This window comes from Pteropus alecto, unplaced genomic scaffold, assembly GCF_000325575.1.
Source record: "Pteropus alecto unplaced genomic scaffold, ASM32557v1 scaffold61, whole genome shotgun sequence".
NCBI lineage: Eukaryota > Metazoa > Chordata > Mammalia > Chiroptera > Pteropodidae > Pteropus > Pteropus alecto.
In genome coordinates this window covers 23087789-23113468 of record NW_006434835.1, presented here as the reverse complement: position 1 = coordinate 23113468, position 25680 = coordinate 23087789, and the positions used below count along the sequence as shown (strand labels likewise).

At 32.7% G+C, this 25680-nt stretch overlaps 1 protein-coding gene across 2 annotated transcripts in view; it reads left to right on the top strand.

Moving 5' to 3' along the window:
* The window catches only part of STRN (striatin), a 76861-nt gene that overhangs the window by 9491 nt on the left and 41690 nt on the right, over window positions 1-25680 (top strand). Inside the window, exons 2-3 of one of the 2 annotated variants that reach the window (XM_006910386.3) lie at window positions 16172-16275; window positions 23234-23307. In XM_006910386.3, coding sequence (XP_006910448.1) covers window positions 16247-16275; window positions 23234-23307 — 103 coding nt within the window. In that variant the 5' untranslated portion in view covers window positions 16172-16246. The remainder of the gene's footprint in view (window positions 1-16171; window positions 16276-23233; window positions 23308-25680) is intronic. The other variant, XM_025045686.1, reaches the window with a different exon arrangement.

Below are 25680 nucleotides of genomic sequence, written 5' to 3'. Positions count from 1 at the left end.
CATGTATAATCTGTTTTAATCTTTGCAAAACTATATATAGTAGTTATTAGTAATTTATTCCCTAATTCGTAGATGAGGAGAGAGGTTAAATAATTTGTTGTAAGAAATGAGTGATGGGGCCTGGCATGGTAAACAGAGGGAAACATTTTGCCATTTTTCTTGCTTCCTCCTGCTCTGAGTCAATGTACAGTGCTGGGATGTTTTCCTCTCCTTTGCTGTCTAGTGAATTTCTAATCATCTAACGATTCATTTTCCTCTCTGGGAAACCTGCCTGACCTCCAGACACAGTGCTTTCATGCTCCTCTAACACCTCATACATACAATACATGTAAGCTTTGTTGACTGCCACCATCCAGACTGATGGTTGGGGAGTAAACCCGAATAGATGGTTAAAATGATACTTTAAATAATTTATGTTAAAAATTATAAACATATAATAATTTGCCAGTGTAAGACCAAGCCCACTCACCCTTCACTTTTTAAAAAAATTTTTTTAGAATGCTGATTGGAGTTCTGCGTTGACATACTTGAATTAGCTACAGTTGTAATGCATTGTAATACATACAGTACAATAACACATAATACAGTTGTTTACGATTTCTGGTTTTGGTTTTTCTTGAGTAAAGCCCACTGAGTACAAAGTCCTAGATTTTTATGAGTTTTACTCCAGTCTTTTACAGTTGTTTACCAACATCTATTTGACAGCAATATTTTTAGTAGGTCTCTTTTATTGTCTTGTCTTTTTGAAGTGTTCAACTTAATCTTTTTATACCCACATTTTATTGGTTTATATAATGTTTAATTGAATTATCTAATCAAAGTAACAAGTGCAACTGACAAACAGTTTTAAGAGGACACCTGGTTGACTTTTGGTGAGCTTATATAACTACTTTGGGAACTGAAGTATATGGGTGAACTATACTCAAGGTGTGAATATTTAATATCTCGGCTTTCGACAGTGTTTTATAAGGAGATTAGAGAATACTGGTTAATCCGTAGGACTGGTTAAGAGAACATTAGTGATATGAACTTCTGCTGTATCTCACTTGTACCACCTATGTCAAACTTGGTTTCTTGGCTAGACTGTGAGTCATTTAGGGTGTTTTTATTTCCCTAAAGCCCAGTAGAGTGGCTGGTACATAATTAGCTGCTTAATAAATATAATAAATATATTGAATAAATCACATATTAGGTTATGTTGTTACTGAATATGTATTAAATATATCTGTTTGTATATGTATATCCTGTCTCCCAGCTAAATTGTGTCCTTAAGGGCAGGTCTTGTGTCCCATACTTGGATATTTACAATTTTCTCATAAATGTAGTGAAGGTGCAATATATGTTGCTATATAGAGAGCAGCCTGTCTGTTCCTCTTGCTGCTAGCTAGTTCTGCCTTATGACTTCCACTGGAACGAGCCTTTTAGAGCGAGTAATATCTGTATTGTGTTGTGTAGAGCATTGCCTGGTCCCTGCCAAGTCATTCTGACAGAGCTCATTTTGGGGATGCCACTGGCTTCATAATTACGGCTTGATGTTAGCTGCAGCAAATGGTACTTGGGTTTGGTTGTTGTGTGTGTGTGTGTGTGTGTGTGTTTGTTTTCTTTTCCCTTCGTGTGTTAGACATGGACTGCCAGGAAATGTCTTTGGCATCGTGTCTTTACAATCAGCAGGGTAATGTAACAATTGTTTTCTTTTCTAAAACCCATGACTTCAAATTTTATACACATTTCTCATTTCTTCTAAATAGAAATTCGAATCTTTTTTGTGAAGATAAATCTTATTTTAAATAAAATATCTAGTTTATTACTTTGCATTCTACTTTTCTGATTTTGTTTATAGTTGCATTACCAGTATATCGTGATTTTAAGCTTTTTTGAACTCTGCTTCTTTAAATAATAAAAGGGAAATCTCTGTTATTCGGAATTTAGAATGAAAAATTCTGACTTTCTTATCACTAACCCGGCTTGTGTTGAAAATTATAATTTAGCTTTTTAAATCCTTATAGCTAGTCAACTTAGAATAAGCACCAAACACTAAACTAAGGAGACATCAAAGTTGCCAAAATCTCATAGAAAATTTATTATCGAGAATTTTTTTAATTTGTGCTTTTGCTTGCAAGACTTTTGGTCGGGACATTAGGTGCTTAGTGAGTACCTGACATTCTTGTACACTGGAGATACAGTGAAAAACAGGAAGATACAGTTTTAGCTCTCATGAAGCTTAAAATCAAGTAATGATTCTTAACTTCAGGACCTGAGTCCATTATGCCAATGCTGATAGTCACTTTGGCAATGCCATTTGAATTTTCCCCATTTAAAAACCAACCAACCAATAATATCAATAAAATAAATCCCTTCTTAGCTCTCTTATTCATTAGTAAACACATCCTATCCCTTATTCTCTTTCATTTCTCTGTACAGACCACATTACTACACCTTCAGTTTTTTAGTAGTCTCATCTTTCTATTTCTTTGTTCTCTTTCTCTATTTTGGGTCACTCATTTCTCAGTCTCTTGTGATCTTGCTTCTAGTCCTTACTCAGGTAATTGTTCACCAGATAATACTTTTTTTTCCCTTCCATTGGTTACTCTGACTTAAGTCCTCCGGCTCCAGTGGAATTCTTTTGTTTGGATGCCTCATAAAATTATATCTCTAGGTGGTCCTGATACTTTCCACAGTTAAAATTCTACTTGTTAAATTTCTTGCTAATGTCTTTACCTGGATGACCTATCACTTGAAACTCAATCATCCTTTCAAAATTCTTCTCCCAGACCAAATTGTCCTTTCTTCTCTGACCCAGCCCCCTTGTTTACCTTTTCTAGAAACCTAGATTCAGCTTTCACTGAACATTTTACTCTGTTGTTCTTACTCTCCCAGCCATGCACCTGATATTGTAAACTCTGTGTAATGTTTTAAATCCATTTTTTGATCATTTAATTCCTACTGTTACCTTGGTCCAGACCCTCATCACGTCATATCTGGGTGACTTCAGTAGGAGCCTTCCTAATTTTTTACCTCTGGTCTCTCCCTTTGCTAAGGTATTCGATGTAGTACCGCCTCTCAAGCTTCTAAAAATATTGATTTGTTCAAGACATTCTCTTTTAGTTTTTATTTTTAACCATAGTAGATTGCAAATCTCTCCGCGATTAGGCTGTTTGTATTTCCTACCCGTTAGGGTACTCTTTCTGAACCAAAATAGTGCAGTCTCACTTTGCACATGAGCCACGTCTTTTTTTTTTTAATCATTGTTCAAAAGGGTTTGTCAATCTGGAATGTCTTTTCATCACCTTGTAGTTTGTATAATTCTTTTAGACTTTTATATAATCTTTATTCAGATTTTGTTTAAGTCCCATTTTCAACATGAAGAGTTTTTGATACTCTTAGTTTTTAGTGATTGTTCCCTTTTAGTACTTGCTTTGTCGTTTGGCACTTAGGGTCTGCTACGTCATTCTGTTTAGTTGCTTTTTATGGATCTGTTCAATTAATTTAACAAATATTTATCGGGCATCTGCTACATGCAAGTTACTGTTCTGGGCAATGAGGATATATCAATGAATAGCATGGACAGCACTGTCCTCATGGAGCTGTAGCAACTTCCTCTGTACCTTATTTTTAAATTTATTTCTAGCACGTATCACAGTATGTGCTAATAACGCTGGTATTAAAATTGAGTTCACATTTGTAAAAAGGAGCCCCTGGATTAATAATGCAAAAAAAAAAAAAACCACTACAGAGAAAAAAGGATGATTATTCTGTAGGATGACTATATCTTTTGAAAGGTTGGCTATCTTAGATATAGTAATAAATTTTTAAAAATTAGCCAAAGTAATACTGCCTTGGAAAATATTAATTCAACTGTATACTGTTAGTCTCCCACAAAAGGGATGCAAATAAAATGAAAGCAAATAGAAATCTTTTTTAAAAAAATTCTCATTATCTTGGGATCAGTACTTACTCAGTTCTAGTTTCCACATGTCATCTTTAGTTCTGTATAATTACAAAATGTTAAAGTCTTTCTGAGAGAACCGAGGCTCAGAAAAGTTAAGTAACTTTAATAAGGTCACATGGATTAGTGAGAGAACCAGGAGTAGGAATTTCCCAACTCCTACATCAAATCAAAGGACATTGAATTTTTCTACGTTTCAGTAATTGATGTATATAGTTATGGTACCAAGTTATCAAGAAAAATTAGGTTATGTTCACTGGCTTTTTAAAAAATGAAGGTAGTAATTTATTGATCTTTAAGATTCAATATACATCAGGGCTGAAATGATTTAATTTACTCGAGCATTTTTTATGTGTCCAATAAGTCCTGTTTTCCCTGCTTTACATTCTCTTTTGTTTTCAGATTGTTTAAATAAAAACTGTTACTTTAACATTTTGACCTAATATTTTATCAGGAAATGAGTGTGTGATAGTTGAAAGTCAAATAGTTACTGTAAAAGTATATTTTAATGAAACTTCCTACTTAAGGAATCTATTTGTATCGATTTAGAAATTTTTTTGTGTGTTTGCTATAACATGAATGAGATTTAGTCCTTAGTTAAACTTAGATTTATTTTTAGAAACTCAGTTTTATATTCAGCAGTATAAAGGAAAACCAGAGCTGGACAGTGCTTAAAGTGGTAAAAGCAGATTTTAATCAGGAACTGTTACAATGGAAGAGGGGAGTGGGGAGACCTCAGTATGGAACTGGGCTCAATTCTGAATGCAACGAGGAAAAAGGATTTATAGCCAAGGAGAGAGGATGGAGGTTTGGTGGGTGGAAGTTACTAAGGGGAAGTTAATTGACAGGATTCTTGCTGAATTAGACATCACCTGGGGGGTGGTGGGTGATGAGAAATTTAATCAGATATTGAGGGTGATCAGATGTTGAAGGTAGAGGATTCTTGCTAAACTGACTTAGTAAGATTCCTGCTAAAATTGGGCAAAGATGGACCCAGAAGTTCAAAGATTGGGCCTAGTCTAGAGGGCTCAGAAGAAGACAATGGTCAACGTATGGCAATGTAGTCAATAATTATCATCAAAGATATATGCATTAAAGCACTGAGGTATGCCCTTTTTGACCTGTGAATTTTAAAAAATCAGCGATAACACCCAATGGTAGGGGAGATGTGTTAAAACTTTACTTTTTCATGCATTGTTGGTGGTATTGTCAGTTGGTCAGTATCTATCAGGAAACATAGTTATACTTTAACCTAGTAATCCTACTTGTTGTAGTCCATCCCAGAGAAATTTTTTAAAAATTTGTCTTGTAAGTCTACATGCATAAAGAACATCATTGGCAATTAATTTTGTAATTTAAATGTCAAAGTGTGGTGAAATGAGTATCACTTAGGAATGATTTTGGCTATAAGTAAACCCTGTTAACAGTGACATAATAAAGGTCATCTTTCTCACAATTCTGGTGACGGGTAGTCTTTTTCTCTCACTAAAGCTGGTGCAGTTGCTTAATGATGACATAAAGAATCTAGGCTTTTTCTATTCACTGTCATCCTTTACCCCCAGTGTGTGTTGGCTTATTCTTGTTACATTATGATTACAAGATTGCTATACAGTAGTCCTCCCCTTATTCAGAGGGGACATATCCAAGTTCCCCTGTGGGTGCCTGAAACTGCTGATAGTACTGAACTCTACATATGTATTTTTTTAATACATACATACATACACACATTCATTCATTCATTCATTCATTCATTTATTCATTTATTTTATGGCCTCTCTCTGTCATATCCGAATTGCCAATATCACTACTCTTGTTCTTTGGGGCCATTATTAAGTAAAATAAGAGTTATTTGAACACAAGCACTGCAATACCACAACAGCCGATCTGAAAACTGAGATGTACGGGGAACTTACATAGCATCGATACCTGCGATAAAGGAATAATTCATATCCCAAGTGGGAAAACGTGAGATTTAATCGTGCTACCAAGAATGGCATGTAATTTAAAACTTAAGAATTGTTTCTGGAATTTTTCTTTTAATATTTTTTTGGGCTGCAGCTGACTAAGTGAAACTGTGGAAAGCAAAATCATGGATAAGCGGGGACTACCGACTGTAATTACAGATGTCAAAACCTCAAGTGAAAAGCCGCAAAAAGGTGTGCATTTTGTGGGGTTGGGGGAATGAGTCTCTTTTACCAGTAAAGGATAAACTTTCCCAGAAGTACCTTCTCCCCATCCCCAGCAGACATCATATATATTTCACTGATTACATAGCTATGTCTGGCCACAAAAGACTCTAAGACAGCATTTGGCTTTCCAGATTCTATAGTGGAAAGTTACAAGATAGAAGGGGTTGGAAATGTGTACCAATCCACAAGATCTACTACAATGTTTAAATAAGTTTTGGTAAATTTACTTCAAGATCTACAATAAACCCAATGAAATGATGATTATAAAAACAGTAATAATACAGAAAATGTTTGCATAACAAAAAGTAACATAAAATTTTGTGCCACGATTCTATGTAGAGAAATTGGTTGAAAGAGAAATAAGAGGAAATACTTCAAATGATAAAAATAGAAGCAGAAATAGAGTGTATCTGAACAGCTTTGTATACTTTTTTTGACGGGATTGGGGGTTAGTGTGGAGGAAGGGGCTGGTTTGTATTTCTAAAAGCAAAATACCAGATCTTAATAGGGTACATGTATAGCTTTGTCAGCCCCCTTTTGAAAAAAATAATCAACTAATTTGTATTGCCACCAGCCATATAAAGATATATTGGTTATTCATCTGTCTGTGAACATTGGATTTTTTCATTTTAATTTATGTTTTAAATTTACCAGGTATATGCATGATGTAGAACTGCCTTTTTTAAAACTTAAAAAAAAAATTCTAACTCATGGAAAGTTCCAAGAAGAGTATAAGAATTCTCACCCAACTTTACATTGTTAATATTTAAAACTGTGATAATTTGTATTTTTTGTTACTCATTAGACTCTAGTTTTCCATACAGTGATTTATCATCTATATAGTATCATGGCTCTTCATCAGTCTCATTTTTTTAAGTAGAATGAGATTATTGTATTGACCTTCTTTTAAAGGTAAGCCTTTTATTTATTTTTTTTAGTCCTCCTGTTTATATTTTCTTTTCTGTTGTTTTTCCTTTGGAGCATATCCTAACATAGGTAATTATGTAAAATGTCTCGTGTTTGAATACTTTTTTTTTTACTAGTATTTTAACTTGATTATAATCATTTCAGGAACCAATGGCTTATGCTATTTCTGTAAGAATGTAAAAAAAGTATTGCCCCCTCACCCTTTTTTAACAAAAAACAATATTTTATGTAGCTTATAAGCTCTCTGAAAATAATAGACTGTGTCTGTGGCGGGACTGTTCTCCCAGGGCTTAGCACAGTTTTGTTACACAGTAAGCACTCAAGAAATGAATGGATGAGTTTTATTGCAGTATATTGGTTAGAATATGAATGACTAAGTTATTTCCTTTCAAAATGATTTCTTTTTGGTCCTAACAAGTATTAAATCGTGGTCTTTCCCTGATATTGTATTACTTCTGACTTAACATGTTTTTACTTAGTAGAATAGTGTGAATCACTTGTGGAAATCTCTGTTCTGTTCACTTTTATTCTATTTATCAAAAGCTCACTAAGTAGTGATTTTGTGCCAGAAGCTTTGCTAGGCACTAGTGTTCCAAAGGTAATTAAGGCACAGTTTGTATTTTAAAGAAGTTCATAGTCTACTAATTACTTTAAATGGAACCATTCAGTACCAGGCTGTATTGATAGTTGATAAATCGTCAAATAGATATTTTTAATTTTTATTTTGGTCAAAACAATACAGGCATGTAGTTAAAGATAAATAGTACTAAAAGGCTATAATAAAAGATAGTTGTTCCCTGATGTGCCATTCCCTGCCTCCAAGTATAACTCCTCAGAATCAACCATTTTTAAAAGCTCTTAATTGCCTTTCCGTTATTTATTTATATTTCAAAACAATATTCGTATACTACTCCCTCTTTGTCAGTTTGAAATACTATCTACTAACTTCATGTATGATAGATGAAGGGTTAGCTATGTCATCCACTTTTACTTCTCCAGTCTGCTTCCTATCCCCCAGTTATATCAAAATGTTTAAAAGTAATGTTTATATTATTATGCAGATATATGTAAATAAGATCCACTTCTGAGCCAGCCAAATAGTATACTATAATTGTTTCTATAGTATAATAGTATTTGTCCCCAATAATTGTTTACTATAGTATAATAGTATAAATAATTGAAAACATTTTGTTTTCCAGGAGGTAATAATTACCTCATTTTTTTCATGGTTTAATTTTCTTTGAACATTGTTCTACTTTTTCCCCACATACTCCAGTAGCTTTTAAACACAAATTTATATGTGGTGAAACTTACTAAATAATTTCTCAGGCCCCTGTCTCTGTTTTTTGAACTATTGAGCTTATGCCTAGAGTTTCCTGTCTTGCTCTAATGTTGGCTACTTGCTATTTAGGCCTGTGAGCCAGATCTTATCCTAGAACTTTTCTTTTGCTTCTATCCATTGTTAGAACTCTTCTTTCTTAAATCCTTTGTTTCCTTTTTAATTTGCCCTTTAAGTGGTATTAAGTCTCTTGAAAAAGGATGTATAGGAAGGAACTGTTTTTGGACATTTATATTCTGAAAATTATTGAATAAATAAAGTAAAATTTATGATTGAAAGGAATGTTAGATAAATTTGAGAAAAATTTTAGGAAACTCACTAGTTTGTTAAAAGATAAAGCTAGATGTGACATTAATACCAGATTAAAATTAAAGTTTTTAGTTGAACAGCAGTTCTGTACTTGACTCGAGAATTAAATAGGCATCCTGTTATATTTTATTCGTGTTTATTTTTATATTCGTCACTTTTGACTGTAACTATGTTTCTGGTTCTAGTTGCATATAACATATGCTACCAGTCCGCGCACGTTTTATTCAGCATACATGTTTTATCCACTTGACTGTGAGCTGTTTTATTTGTTTTGTCACTACTTTAGTCCTCCTGTCAGTAATTTTTCCTGGTACAAAGTAGGTGCCAGTTAATATTGTTAAATGAATAAATGTGAATATTTTACATCTATGACTCAAAAGCCTCATTTATTAGGACACCGCACTTTCGTGTTAGCTTTTTTGTTTATGTATGTGTTCTGGTCTTGCACCCTAACTAGATTGGAGGTGTATTGCAAGTAGGAACTTGGTTTTATTTGTCTTTCCTGTGTATTCCCTTAAAGCAGTTTGGACCGTGTGGGTAGTAGGTATTCCCCAAATACATGATTGAATTGAATGAAAAATGGTCGATTTTATTTTCTTATCAGGATATAGCTAAAAACAGTCATAAACAAGGAATTTCGGAGAGAATCAAAAAGCTAGTGTGTACTTGTTTGCCAGCTTGAGTGCCTATGTAAGGTTTCATACTTCTGTGGAGTAAAGAGCTGGGGTTCTGAGACAGCTCTGTACCTTGCTCTTTATCAGCCTATTTGCTTTAATGTTGGCCTTCTAATATGTCACAGGTGGTGTAAGTCAGTGGTTCAAGTGTTGCTTCACAGTCCAGCATAGCATTACCCGTGTACACACTAGAAATGTAAATTCTCAGGCCCCACTCCAGACCTGTTGAATTAGAAACTGAGGGTGGGCCTGGCCCAAGAAATCTGTGTTTTAACAAGTCCTCTAGGTGATTCCGATGCTAAAGTTTGATGTCACCAAGTCCTGACGCTGTCTTTAGGAGAGAGGGCTCACTAGAGGCAATGATTATATGCTAGAGAAGACCAACTAGCAGCCTACGTTTAAGAGAATAATCCAAAACTTTGCAGAGGGAATAGGTGTAGTTTATAGAAGACACTAAGATGTAAAATTATTGAAACTTCATTGTGTTCTATTCCATAAGTTTTATTATTGACTTTTCAAGTATTTCTTTTATTTTTGAGTTTGAGAGTGAGACCCCTTAAAATAATCCAGTTTCTTGTACTTTGTTTTTGTAAAAGTGAGCATTCTTTCTTTCACATAGTAGATGACCAAGAAACAACTGAAAAGTATCCAACCTCAACTAGTATTTTCCATATTTTTCATTTTGAATATACCTTTCAGTGATTTCAGTTTTGAGTTTTAACCCTTTTTTAATTTTAGAGTGCAGGATAGTTTAAGTGGTTTCAATAAATTAAATAGTACATTTAAAATAATTTAATTGTTTATTAAATATCCCTGTGGATGTAGATGAACCTGCTTACATGTAGCAGGTTTATATTCCTTATATATCCTTTTGACAAATTAGAATTGAAAATAATACAGAAATGAATTTCCTATTTACCATATAGACAAATAATAAAATATCCACATTTGTTTTTATCTTTTTTATTTCTAATGGTTAGGAAATAGAAGGCCTCATTTTAGATATATAATATAAAAAACTTATAAGGCTTCATAGAAGTTTTATTTTTCTTGAAGATAATTCCAAAATTTTCTTTTTAAAAATAGGTGCCATTACTATTAGGTTTATTTTTGTGGATACATGGAAGTGTGATGGCTTATAATTTTTAAAAATATTATTTTATTTGTAACACTTTAAAGTTATTTCTATACCTTAACTACTTGATCAGATTGAATTGCATTTTTTTGGTTAAGATTTCTATTGCTTGGGACGTGGTTCCATAGTGCAGCGGTTAGCATGTCTGCTTTACATGCAGAAGGTCCTGGGTTCGCGCCCCAGTGGAGCCATGATCCATGGTCTACAGCCATGCCACGTTGAACAAGCCTGATGTTTGATCTCAGAAGCTGCAGGGTCAGCAGGGAAAATATAGTTGAAAACTTAATTAATAATAATAATAATAATAATAATAATAATAATAATAATAAAAGATTTCTGTTGCTCGTTTTAATCTCACTTTTCCTGGAAATCTGAAAAGTTCAGCAGAGTTTACTGTATGAGAGAATGTCGAAGTGACAATTAGTGCAGGCAGAGACAAGATTTCTAAAAAAGTATTCAAATTGCAGCTTAATGGTACATGGAGAAGTGTTCCTATAAAGTAAAAAAGTAAATAGCTGGATTCATCGCTATTCCGTATTATTGGACAATGTTGGAGACTAGGAATATACTTACTCTCTAACTAGAGGTCCGTGTCTCTTATTTCAGAAGGAATTATGTTGTAGTGTGATATACTATCTCCCTACATCCCTTGTAGATGTCCAGGAAGAAATTTTAAGGGGCTTTTAGACCATACATTCTTTGTTATATCCTTGTTGCTAATACCCCCACCACGTTGGGTGTGCGCCTTGAGTTTTTTAAGTGCCGATTCATTCATGGTCTTGGACTGTCACATTCATTTGTAAGAATGCTATTCCCCTTTAGAATACAAAACGTTTAATCTCTTAGTGCTTCTTTTTTCTCCTTTGTAATAATAATGAATTTGAATCAAAATATCTAAAACAATCTATAAACTGGTGGCTTGTGGAACCAAAGCTGGTGAACGAATTTTGTTTGGCTGTAATAGCCTTAAAATTTTTCGATTAAGAGACTTTATGCATAGTAACATACTTGTGGTACAGCATTCAAAAGGTATAAGTGGGGAGGGAATGTATACACTTAAATGTAGGTTCAACTCCTACCTATCCTTCTCTCTCCTAGCCACTCAGTTACTTTCTTTAGAGAAGTTCACAGTTACTACCTACTTGTGAATCGTTCCAGAGATATTATCTACATGTAGAAGCATAATGATATATTTACCTTTTCTTTTTTAAGAAAACCAAATGGTTTCAAACTACATACAGTATTTGGGTCTTAACTTTTTTGTTATTTTTTTATTTAATCTGTCTTGTATATCATTCTATATCAGTATTTTACAGCTGCACATCTGTAACAACTGCATAGTAATCCTTTGTATAGCCATATCCCGCTTTCCTTCTTCCTTCCTTCCTTCCTTCCCGTTCTTCCTTTAATCCTCCCTTCTGTCTCTCTCCTTCCCCCTGCCCTTTCAATTAAATCATCCAGTTCAGACAATACTATCCTGCCAGATTAGAAGAATCTTTACTTGATATTTAATATTTATTTTGAAAGGGTAAAGGATTTATACTAATTATCACATTTTAGATTCATGTTGTTTTTACGGAAGGAATTAGCTTTCTTTTGTAAGGATATGTGTTTTAAGACCTTTTGTTTCTAACTTTCTGAGTAGATTTTTCCAGAGGGGAAAAAATTAACACATTAACTCTTCCTTTATTTTTATAATCTTAGTTCAGGACCTATTTTCTTCCAGTTGTATTCATGATTTAACCATTTCCTTATATATGGTCATTTGAATTGTACATATATTCTTGTCTGTATTTTTTTGATATATCATTTTACACATGTAAATACGTTTGAAGGATAACAATCTAGAATTAGAATTGTTGCGTAAAGAGTTATGCATTTACAAAGTTGATAGATGTTGCCAAATTATCCAATATAGTGATACAACCGATTTATATCACCACAGCCAAAATACACTTTTTCCTCACCATATTGTATTATTAAATTATTGAACTTTATTGACCTGATGGAGGAGAAATCTGATTTTACTTTTAATTGGCATTTCTCTTACATGTGACATTGAACATCTTTTTAATATGTTTGATCTTTTTGTATTTCCTTCTATAATATGTCCTTTGTTCATTATCTTTTATTGATTTGTAGGTGCTCTTAATGTATTAAGAAAACTCTTGTGATTTGTGATATATCCGTTTTCCTATTGATATTCATTAAAAAAGAATTCTCTTATTTCTCATGATAGTTTTTCAGCAACCTTTTTATTGACATACGTAAGTATTTTATTTTTTGAGGTGAAATTTATTAGTCTTTTATGGTTTTGGGTTGTCTAGAAAGGCATTCTTAACCCTGAGGTTATTAAAACAAAAACAAACTCTACCTTTTCTTTGAATGCATTGGGGTTCCTTTACAGTTTTCTGATCTATTTGGCATTTGTTTTGATGCAAGAAATATTTTTCAGATGGCTGCCTATCAACATTTATTGAATAATTGACATTGTCCCCTGTGATATGCATGCAGTGTCATCTTTAGCTTTTACTAAATTCTCTATGTATTTGGGTTTGTTTCTGGATTGTCTTTACCACATCTCTATCTGTTCAAGCATCGGTGCCACTTTTTAAGTGACTATAGAATCATAATAAGTTTTAAAATATTTTAGAGCTTTTAAGTAATTTGTTTATTCTTGCTTATTTAATTTTTTATATGTACTTTAGAATCATCATCGTGTATGAAGCTTTTCAAAAACACCCTGTTGGTATTTTAATTGGCTTGCATAATGTTAAAGATTAATTTAGGGAGAAATGAAATCACATGTAATGCGTATTCTTTTTAAGAACATCGTTTTGCTTCTCATTTGTTCCAGTCAATTTTTATGCTCCTTAGTGCCATTTAGCTTTTATATTTTTCTTATAAGGTTTATTCTAATCATTTTTGTTATAAATGGGAGCGTTTTCTTTCATTATATTATCCAACTGGTTGCTTTTATAGATGCCCGTGCATTTCAATTTATTATTTTATATGCAGCTACTTTACTAAAACTCCTTTATTTTTTATAATAGTTTATAGGTTGTTTTCTTGGACTTTCCAAGTATCCACTCCTGTCATTTGCAAATAGTAATTTTATTTCCTCTTTTCTATTTTTAAACTTGTTTTTTTCGTAACTAATGATATCGGCCACCACCTCCAGAACAATGTTAAATATTTGTGGTGTAAAAATAAACATTCTTGTTTTTTTTTCTGATTGTCAGCACTTCTAGGGTCTCTTCATTATGTAAAATGCTGGTTTTCAATTATATTGTTTGTATCTTATCACATTAAAGAAGTTGGCATAGTGTTTGTTTCAAATTTTTAAAAAATTGTATATTGACAGAAGAGTTTCAAAAGCAGCACAAAGAATCTTTTTTCCTAAACCATTTGAGGGCAAGTTGCCAGCCAACCTGATGGCCTGTTGTCTCCTACCAACTACGCTAGGGTTTATTTCCTAAAACAAGTACTGTCCTATGTAACCACATAAGGCCATCAAAAACAGGAAACTAACACTAATATATTACTACCATCTAATCTTCAGACCCCATTCATGTTTTGCCAGTTGTCCCAATAAAGTCCTTTTATAGCCAGATTCAGCCCAGAATCATACATTATTCATGTCTTTTTAGTATCCTTCAATCTGAAACAGTCTTTCTTTGACTTTTATTACCTGATACTTTTGAAGATTACAAGAAAGTTAATGTAAAATTTGAATTTGCTCGATGTTTCCTTGTGATAGATTTTAGGTTATGCATCTTTGGCCGAAGTATCACAGTGGTGTTCTATGATCAGCAAGGAATATCACAGATATTACTCCTTTTTGCTTGCCTTTTCTGGGCACCTTCATCTTTGTAATCTTTCTCTTTAACAATTTTGGGCATTGTGTTTTTATTAAGTATTTAGTTATCCAATATGTGAATTGATAGGAAGATAGGAAAGCAAGTGTACTGGGAGCATAAGGAGATAGCTGGTGTCTTGGGGAATGAGTCACAATACATGCATTTAAAGCTGACTATATTTGAGTATATAGGCTGAAGTTTCAGAATCATCTGGGACCAGTGATGGTGGTAGAAATAGGAAAGTAGCCAAAAGATATGGAGAGGAAGGAAATGATAAGTAATTTTATTATTACTTTGATTATATGCTTATATTGATTAGATGATTGTTTTTATTAAAGCCATTTTGAAGAGTGTATAGAATTCTATGCCAGAGCATGGTTTGGCCAAACAAGTTGGGCTGTCACATGTTTTTGACAAGACTTTCATTTTCGTCAGCTTTAAATGCATGTATTGTATTATTATTATGCTTATATAAAATGATCTCATTGCAGAATATGTAATTTCAGTAAGTTTTTATGATCATTAAGTATAGGTATTTGATATTTTTTGTGTATACAATTGAATTATTTTTAGACTATTTTAAATTATTTCAATAAGATAATCCTTTTAATTGCAATTAAAATTTTAAAAGCTCATTGAAATGAGAACAGAAACACCACCACCTACATCTTGAAAGTTATAAGAAGCTCAGTGAGTTGGATTTTATGTTCATTTTGGTACCAAATCAATAGAAATTAGTATCATTCAAACTAAGTAGAAGTAAGTTTAATGGCTCGCTCCCTAAACTTTAGTTGGACAATCTCTACAATTCCTTAAGGATGTGGTAAGATCACCATTAAATGTAAGTTTTTGCTTACTTAAATGGAAAGCACTGTAGAAATGTAAATAACATTGTTGTCTAGGTTAATATAATAAAAATGGGAGAGGAAAACATATGGGAATAGTGAAATATAGTTATTTTTGATGGCCCTTAACTAGGCCTCCTACACTGCTCTTAGTAGTGTTAGGAGTTACTTTAACAAGTAACTTTTTAATTATTCTGGAGAGCAGCTCATTCCTAGCTCATTCCTAGCCCCCTGTTTTACTGAAGACAAGCGTTTCACAGTGTTTCATGTTAAAATGTAGGTTTTTTTCCCCCTTGGTAATTCTTTGGAGGAGCCAGCAAACAACAGAGGACCATTATGTTTAATTTTCCTTTTTCCAACTTTCACTTTATTTTTTCCTGCATATTAAATCTCCAGGAGGGGAGGTGGAAGTAAAGCAGCTATTTATTGTTTGTAGAGGAGGTCCAGGATAAAGTCTTCCAACAAGGAATCCACCACAAATTTAAATGTATGGTGAAGCTCTGAGAACTCTTATTTGCAAGTGTATCATAAGAACTCATGATTTCACTTTTCCTTCTTTCCTCATCTTCACTCTGTATAAAAGAGAAAACCCCTCAATGCCTTGGGAACAAACACTTGAATATACTCATACTGTATACTTTGCATATGTCTGCATTTAGATTATAGATTGTTTTAGATTATAGACTCTTAGATGATATGGACTATACCTTGTAACCTCCCTAGTCAGAAGTAAAATGCATACAGATGTCCTTTAAAAAAAAAGCCTTTCTTTTTTTTTTTTTTTTTAATGCAGTCAATGCCTTCTCTGTACTTACTTACTTTGTGACAGATACATAAAGAAAAAATTTTGCATTTAGTCCTGCCTTCCAAAGGTTCTTTCTTCAGTTGAGTTTTTAAAAAATTTTATTTGGTCTAAACTGAGTTTTGTCTTTCTTTTCCCTCCTCAGGCCCAGATTGCCTTCCTTCAGGGGGAAAGGAAAGGTCAAGAAAATTTGAAGAAGGATCTTGTGAGGAGGATCAAAATGTTGGAGTATGCTCTTAAACAGGAAAGGTAATTCAGTATGGTGGAAAATAGTGTTCTCTTAAATTTTAGAATAATGTTTCTGTCATTCCTAAAACAAATCCCCAATTTTAATACTTTATACTTCTGAATTCAGGAAATAGCTTCTGTAATATGTTAATTTAATTTATTAATTTTTAATAATAATGACCAATAAACTGATTCATGTGATTAAAAAATTTTAGCAGTATTTTTCCCTACCTTGCCCTTTCTTAAGAAACACATGCATCTTGAACTATTAATATTCATTTCTTTATGGAAGTAAAATAGTTTTTTGGTTGTAAAAGAAATTTCTATAATGCTTACAACCCTTTTCCTATCATCCAGTATTATTCATTTGATGTATTTTCTTTGGAAAAAAATTGTTCTGGCAGACTATCTTTTTATAGACTTTTTTTGGTGTTTTGTTTCTTTGCTATCAGCTTCATATCCTTTCAGAAGCAAATTTTACCTTTCTATTTTGCTCGTGTCCGAGATACTCAAGTAACTAAACTTGGGTCATAAGTAAAGGATAATCGGTCATAGATGAGAGTTTTGAAAGTTTTCATATGAATTAAGTTTATTTGCTTTAATGGATGGTCTGTGGATTTTCTTGTCAGCAGTGTGAAAATTCTTTGTTTTGAGTACTTGATAGGTGATACTGAAGTTCTCAATTTTGTTTTAGTTTTGATGATCACATGCTTTTCTTAGTATTTTGAAGTTGATGAATGAGCTATTTGCAAAACTACTATAAAGTAACAGATGATATTTATGATTATCAAGAAATAGACAAAACTGTTGGAAATTGCGTTTACCTTCATGTGGGGTCTTTAAATGGCACAAGAGATTGAAAGTGGATTGACGTCTTAGTGAAAAACAGGCAGTCCTTTTCCTTAAGAAGTTGATTGAAAACTGCATTGGGGAGGTGGGGAAAACAAAATTAACTACACTTTTAAAAGTAGTAACTTGGGAATATTTGACATTTTAAGCTCTCTGAGTTATAGGCATAAGAAGAGAGTGTTAACATTAAAATGGCAACTATTAACTACTATATACTAGGCTCTGAGGCTTAAAAACTAAGTAACTAGAGTTGCCGTGATTCAGATCCCTCAGATCTGTCTGCTCCTGAAGCCTGTACTCTTTACCAGTACATCATCCTATCTCCTATGACAGAATTGAAATATACAAATCCTACAGTAACCAAGAATGTAGTGTGTTTGTGTGTATGTATGTGTGTGTCCCTTCTCATTTAACATATTCACTAATCTATGAATCCAACTTCAGCACTGTGTTGGAGCTGAGTATAAACATAGTCATAGTTCTTGTCTTTAAGGGCCTAGAGTAACTGGAAGCAGACTTAGGAACCACAGAGTTGCAGTGCAGTCTGATAGGTGCTTTGGGAGAAGTCTGTACAGGGTACTATGGGGTCACAAAGAAGGGAGTGGTTATTTCTGTCTGGAAGATGAAAGTAGAAAAGAGTGTAATTAAAGGAGGTGAGACTTGAACATCAACATAAAAAAATAATGTGTTTGCCAGATAGGTAAGGTTCTGCAAGTAGAGAAGATATGTTTGACATGGAATAAAGTAGTTGGGTGTCTCAGAAATTTGTAATTACTGTGTATGGAAGGTAGGACATTTGTTGTGATTTGGTAAACGAAAATGGTAGATATGGGCAAGAGCCAGATCATGGAACCTTTAATTTAGGAATTGAAACTTTAATCTTACACATGATAGGGAACATTGAACATTTTCAAAACTTATTTTGAAATAATCTCAAACTAATAAAAAGTTGCAAGAACTGTATACCATTTACCCAATTTACTAGTTGATGGGGTTTTACTTTTATCATGCACACTATAACATATTGTTTTTTCCTGAATCATTTGCTCCTTAGTTGTAGACATTATGTTCCTTCTCCCCTAAATTCTTCTGTGTATATATTCTAAGATCAAGGACATTGCCTTGTATAATTATAGCTCATTGTCGAATTAAGGAAATTTAATGTTGCTATAGTTCCATTATCTAACATAGCCCGTATTCATATGTTCTAATGATGATCTTTATAGCATTTTTTTCCCCACCAAATGTCCCAGTAATGATCTTGAGTTTTTTTTCCCCCTGGTCCAGGTCCTAGTCTAGGAATACTTATTGTATTTAGTCGTCATGCATTTGAAAGGTTTTAAGCATGGAATAGTGTGAAGTAGATTTTAGAAAGATCATACAGATCTCAGTGTGGAGGATGGACTGGAATGGTCTGTTAATACAAGCAAGAAGATCGTAATAGTCTAGGATGAGGAATGATAACATAGTAGCTGCTGGACTGGGGGAGACATCAGTCATGGAACATTTTAAGTAGAAAGAATTCATACAGTTTGGAAGATAATTGGGCATAGGGAATGAGGAAGAAAGATAATTCAAGAATGATTCCTAGGTTTCTGGTTTGAAGTGTGAGTTTTGGAAATTAACAAATGAATTAAGGATAAGAATTAAGGGTCGAAAAGTAGATGTGGTAGACAACACATAACTAGAGATGTGTACTTGGGAATCATCAATATTGTGAGTAAAGTTATAGAAATAGTTGAGATAAGCAGAACAAGTATTGTGGGAAGAGAAGAGAACCACAGGAGCCGTAGGAAATGGAATTATTTGGAAGAAAAGGCAGAGGAAGAAGAGCCAACAAAACAGTGGTTGGAAAAGGAAAGAGAGAGCAGTATATTGGAAGCAAGCTAAAGAAGGTGGGAGTTTGACAATCGCAGGTGCCAGACAAACTCCAAATAAATTGTATGCTGAAATAGTCATTTGGATTTGCCAGTTAGGAGCTTATTGGTATCCTTGCCAGAACAGCTTTAGTGAGGTAGTAGGAACATAAACCAGATCATGGAATTGAGAAGTGAGAAGGATAGATAAAGTGGAGACAGATAAAAGTCGCTTATTTTTCCAGTAGCTTGACTTTGGGGAACAGAAGAGATAAAGAACTGGCTGCTCCTAGGGAAGATTTTTTTTTTTTACACTAATGGGATTCTCTTGGAAAAGAATCTCTGATTATTTTTATCTTTTGAAGCTTATGGAATGATTTGAGATTATTCCTGATGTAATGGCACTGTTGAATTGTAGTAAATTAAGGAATTTTAAAAAAGCATTTCTTTGTAGATTAGTGCTCTTAAACATTTGTCTTTTTACTTTGAAATTTTTTTTCTAATGCCTTAATGCAAGTAATTTTTAAAAACTTTGGAACTGTAAAATATTTTTTCTCTTGATTCTGAAATTATTTTTTAATGCCATAAGCCTTAAGCCAATTAAAAAAAAATTGAAGCATAAATGTAGAGAGACTAATATCTTTTATGTACACCGCCAAGCCATAAACATTAACGTTTTTGTCAGTCTTACTTTATCTTGATCTATTTTAGAGCAAATTCTACACATCTTGTCATTTAATCTATAAACACCTTAGTGGGGATCATGGTTTGAATTGCTGTGTTATAGGTTTTCTAAATAGTCCTACTTAAGAAGATCTAAAATTAAATAAAACTGAACCTTTAACATTACAGCAGGATTGCTTACTCACCTAGCAATGGACTTATGAAAGCAGTCTACTTAGTTAAGTGTGATAAAATTTACAAAATGAGCAAATTTACAGGTAAACAATTTTCCAAGAATACACAGTCTAAGGTAACTTCAGTAACTTCAATAGTGAAGAACTTCAAATTTTACATAAAATATAATTCTGAAACATTTCTTCCATTTTTCCTCATTTCTTTTATCTGCACTACTGTCCTCCTTATTTCTAATATTTCCATATTCTAATTCATCTTCCACATCCATTGGACTCATTTTCTAACACACAGATATTATATACCTGTTCAAAAATATCTGGCTAATTTCATAGTTCTTTGTAAAATCTTTTACATCGAGGCCCCTTTCTGGTCTTATACATACACATGCGAACTCATGCACACACTGTTAGCTGTTTTTTGACCCACTTTGTATTTTTTTGTTTGTTTGTTTTGACACTTTGAGGACATTTAAGATGTTCCTTCTGAAAAGAATGCCCTCTACATAATTCCATTCACCTGACTGGGAAACTACTGGTGTTTTGAGTTTAGGTAAAATCTCATGTGTTCCCTTCTTTTTGGTAGGCCTCCTTGACACCACCTTTGACAAAATTAGATAATCTTTTATCTGAATTCCTGTAACAAGTAATATAACTCTTACCCCACAGTGTGCTATAGTTATTTACATTTCTGTCTCTTAGGCATCTCCTTGCCTTCCCCTTTATGACTGACTACAAGCTGGAGGTTATTTCTATAGAGTACCTGTCATAAGAATTCAATAACTGGTTTAATCAAATTATTTTTAACATCCATTTTTAAAATGTAATTGAGATGCCATGTTATATTCTTAGCATGTTATATCTAATAATAGACTTTAAAACAAAACTGTAATGGGACTTCTTTAATATAATTATATAATTTTATGCTTTTTTATCCAGTAGAAGCCAATTAGGAGGTCTAGCTATGTATCAAATATACAGTTCTTAGACATGAGCTCTGCTTTTAACTTACAGTCAGATTTAGATAGAAAAAGATTAGAGAACAAGAAGATTGGTAACATAGTGAGATGAAGTATTAAAATAATGGGAAACAATATGAGTAAGAAAGTATTTTAGCATATTGACTTCAAAGGGGATGTTACTAAGTTCAGCAAGTTTCTGTAAATTATTTTTTTGTGAATTTAACAATTCAGCAAGGGGACAGATTTAAGGCAACGCAGGTTGCAAACAGAGCAGTTCTTTACTTATTTTTGTCTTTGTCTAATTTTTTTGTCTAAGTTATCATGAAATGTTAGTTCATAGCATTTTATTATTTTTGTTACATATATTATATAAAATATTTTCTATTCCCTTTTTTGTTTCTTGGTTGCAGTTTTTCCTAAGACCACTAGAATGCACTATAATGCAGTATTTTGTTTTTGAAAATGTTTTTCTTTATACACACACACACACACACACACATATACATATATATATGTATATACACACACAAAAATATATAAATTAACTTTATAAAATTTTATTGGTACTTCTATTCTTTCCCCTGGCCAGTTACTTTCAATTGTTGTTTTGACTTCTGGGAGGTATTGTTACTTTGTCTTATGGTAGACGAAGTATGTTTCTGAAAAATCTGAACATCAACAATTACAGTAAGAACCTTGTTTACTTTCTGGTAACTGTAGGTCTAATTAATAGATATAAATCTTACCCTCTACTAATCAGCATTATTACAAATTGAAATAGACCGGGAAATGTTTAGCCTGGTGATAAAATTTTTGTGATTAAGAGAAGCATTGAGAATAGAAAAAAAAGAAGTTCTAGGTAATTTGGAACGAAATGTTTACTAAAAATAAAGAAATACATATGGTTAATTAGCCAGATAACACAAAATAGTCTCCCTTCTGCATCGGTTCACTGATTTCCCTTCCCAAAGGAAATCTCTTCAACTGATGTCTTATGTATCATGGATCCTTCCAGAAATGTTCATTATGCATATGAGATATATAATCTCATATATGTGATATATATAGATATATATCTCACATATAAAACACAAATGTACATAGTATTTACATATATATAAATATATAAATATATATATATCACATATAAAACACAAATGTACATAGTATTTTGTACCTTGTTTTTTTGCTTAAGCTTAGAGATCAGTCCATATTAGCAGACAATTTTTTTTCTTTTTAATGGGTACATATTACTACAAAACATTTTATCTATATTCAGAACATAAAGACTAATATAAAAAATACTAATGTACTCACCACCTACCTTAAGAAATAGAACATCAGCTGTCTATAGTTTTTATAGGTTTTCTTAAGATTCCCTTCTATATAAAATGTTGACTTTACTGTTTTAACTGCAAAATAATTATACACAATAATATGAAGAGTTCTTGTACTTCACACAGTTGAGCAAATAATTTTCATTTTTTTAATACTTTTCTTGAAATATAAAAACTGTATAGTAAGTGCTCAATTAGTTTTTAACAAAAAAAAAAAAACCTTTCAAATTCAGCCTTGTTATCCTTTCATTACTTCTTTATTACTTAGGTTTTCAAATTATTATTGTTGTAATTATCCCAATCTCATTGTGTTGAATATTTATTGTAAATGACCTAAATATTTAGGGAAACAAGTCAAAATATACAGATACATTAAGTAAGTATGGCCATTTTCAGTTAACCTTAAATTTTTTTTCCTTATCTGGATTATTTTTCTGGTCTCAGATGGTTAAATCTGGGATGGTTAAGTCAGATTAACCAGAAATAACATTTGGATAGTTTTTAAAAGATAGACAAGAATTCCTGTTCACAGTTCTTTCTGAATTCTTCCTGAAAAGGCAAAGGATACTTTCACTATTAAAAAAATTATTCATTCCTGTTGGAATATCTTATTCAACATTGATGATTTAGGCTGGTTGCTCCTCCTTCCTTTGGATTGCTCAATGTAATGCATATTTGGCAAGTCACGATTGCCTGACAAGGCACAGTATTACAGATAATTTTTTTAAAACTCAATTTTGTGAAAGATTAGTCTTTTACAAGCTTATTTCACAATACAGACTTTGTCTACTGCTTTCAATAATAGAATTATACTCTAGCAGTCATCAAGAAAATTTAAATACAACAAAAACTAGAATGTCAGTATGTTCATTAGTAACTACAGAAGGAAGATTTGTGGTTTCCCAGTGTTAGTCCTTTATTTGTTAAAATAGCACTTGGTGATATAACAATGAAATGATAAAGGCAAGCACTTTTGTATTATGACTTTGACACCCTGGAAGGCTATGAGCCTTTGAGAGTTAGCCAGGACTACTGCATACTGATGACTACTCCTATTACATATCTAAAAGTTCATTTAAATATGTTTTAAGATGGTTTGTATTTTCTCATTTCTTTGTTAGAGCCAAATACCACAAGTTGAAATATGGGACAGAATTGAATCAGGGAGATATGAAGCCTCCAAGCTATGATTCTGGTAAGCTAATTTTAAAGGAAGTCTAAGTGATTAAAAAGAAGTTAATATCTAGTGTTTTGTAGCAACAATATTTATAACTGCAAGGTAATTTCTAATTATTTACATATTAGTTATTTTTTTTGACCTACTTACCTTTTGGCACTAATCATCAAGTGTCATTTAGATTATTTTCTGCCTCCTTCCTTCCTTTTCCTTTTCCCCTTTCTTTTAGTTCCCCATTTTCTGCTTATGTTCTACACTTACTAAAAGGATCAGAATTCATGGGGTAACATGCACCAACATAACCAAGTCTTGCTGGGTCTCCCCCGTATTAATGGGAACTTTGAGATGTGCAGTACAAAGTATATCATGCTCTTGAAATCCTGAGAAAAAGAGTAGGAATTATGGAGGTAAGAGATTTCTTCTTTAATTACAGGGAAATTCTTCATCCCATAAACCTTGATCCCTCAGTTTCAGGTGCAAAATTGTTTTGGACTTTCATCCACAACAGATTCTGTAACTAGATCCGCTTTTAACAGCTGACACATTTATTATCTTTTTGTGTTATTTCTTCTTTTTCCTTCTACCTTCCTTTTCACTCTACCAAACAATATAAAAATAGAACTGGTAAACAATTAGATATTAAGCAATATAGACGAGTTATTTGTAGATGTAGGGAGAAGTAAGAAAAGTTATTCAGAACTTATCACCATGTTTCAAGTGAGTGTTTTTGACATAATTTCAGATTAAATTCCTGGATCAAATATCTGAAGATAATCAATTATTTATATTTACTGAAATGCTAGGGGCTTTATGTATATTTACTATAATTCTTAAAATAGATATTCAATAAAGATAATACTATTCTTATTGTACCTATGTGAAATTGAAACTCAGAGAAGTGGAGAAACTTATACAAGGTCACATAGCTATTAAGTAATGAGAATATGGATCTGAGCCCACATCTATCTGATTCCAAAATTTATATTCTTCCCATTTTAACGTGCCACTTCTATATTTGACAATGTATGAAAGAATTTTACAAAATAAGTTCTAAGCGTGTTGCCTATTTTATAGTTCAGTTCAATGTGGTAATGTTATTAACATATTTACACAGTTGAATAGTGAATCCTTGAAAATTAGTGCAATACCAGTTGATCAACGGCATATTTTTTCCTTTGTTTTTTTGTTATGTTTTGGTGTCTCTTAACTTGAGATGCACTTGAATTAATTTTTTTTTTTTTTTAATCTAGGGTAATTGTTAAAGACTGTCCTAAAAATACAGTATAATGTCTTGTTCAAAGGAGTGAATTTATTTAGTACTTTTACAGTAAAAAGTTTGTTTCCTAATTTTTAGATATCAATTTAGGAGTATAAAGTCCTAGTTGCAATATATACAAAATGTTTATAAGTAAACAGTATGGCTCAGTAGGAATAGTTTGGGCTTGAAATCAGATACAAAGAAGTTTGATTCTGCTCTAACACGTTAAATACCTGTGATATTACCTAATCTCTCTGAGGTTGCTTCATTCCTTATCTGTAAACTGGGAAAAATTCTGGAAATACTTCCTAACTGCCAGGTTTATTTGCTTAATATACAGTACCTAGTTAGTACCTAGTATCATTCTATCAGTCTTTCACACTACCTGTTTATCTTGCAAATATTAAATGTGTAATACTTGTCAGACCGAGCACCAAATTCTGTGAATAAGATGATAAAGCCCTATTGGATTTTTCAGGGAAGATAAGAAAAAAGTGATTATAGTAGTAAAATGACATGTATAAGGGGGAAAGGTAAAGGTTTTTTGTTATAGAGCGTAATAGCGGGGAAATCAAATCTAGTCTTAAGTGTTTAAGAAAGGATTACTGCAGGAAGTGGTATTCAAAGTTGACATCTGAAGGACAAGTAAGAATTACTCAGGAAAAGTGGACTGACTAAATGTTTGTTGAATGAGAAGTGGGGAAAGAGCATTAGCAGTAAAGTTTCTGAGGTAAGAATTTGGCACATTTGAGAAATGAAATAACTGGAAAGGAGGGAAGGAGTGTTTTAGGTGCAGCCAGAGAGTTAGCCAAGGACAGATGGTAAAATGTGTCATAAGGGTCTTGTAAAATATGTTATGGAGTTTATTCTTTATCCTAAGAGTTATGAGAAGGCATTTGGAGGACTTAATTAGGACTCTTGTGATCAGATTTGCTCTTAGATCTGAAAATGGATTAGAGAGGAGCAGAACTGGAAATGGGGAGCTGGTTAGAGGACCATTACAGCCATGTGGGTGGATGAGGAAGGGAAAAAAAAGGAGAATCAAAGATGACTTCCACATTTCTGATTTAAAAAACTGGACCAGAAGTAGGTTTGGAAGATAGTGAGTTCACTTTTGGATTTATTTGTTAGGC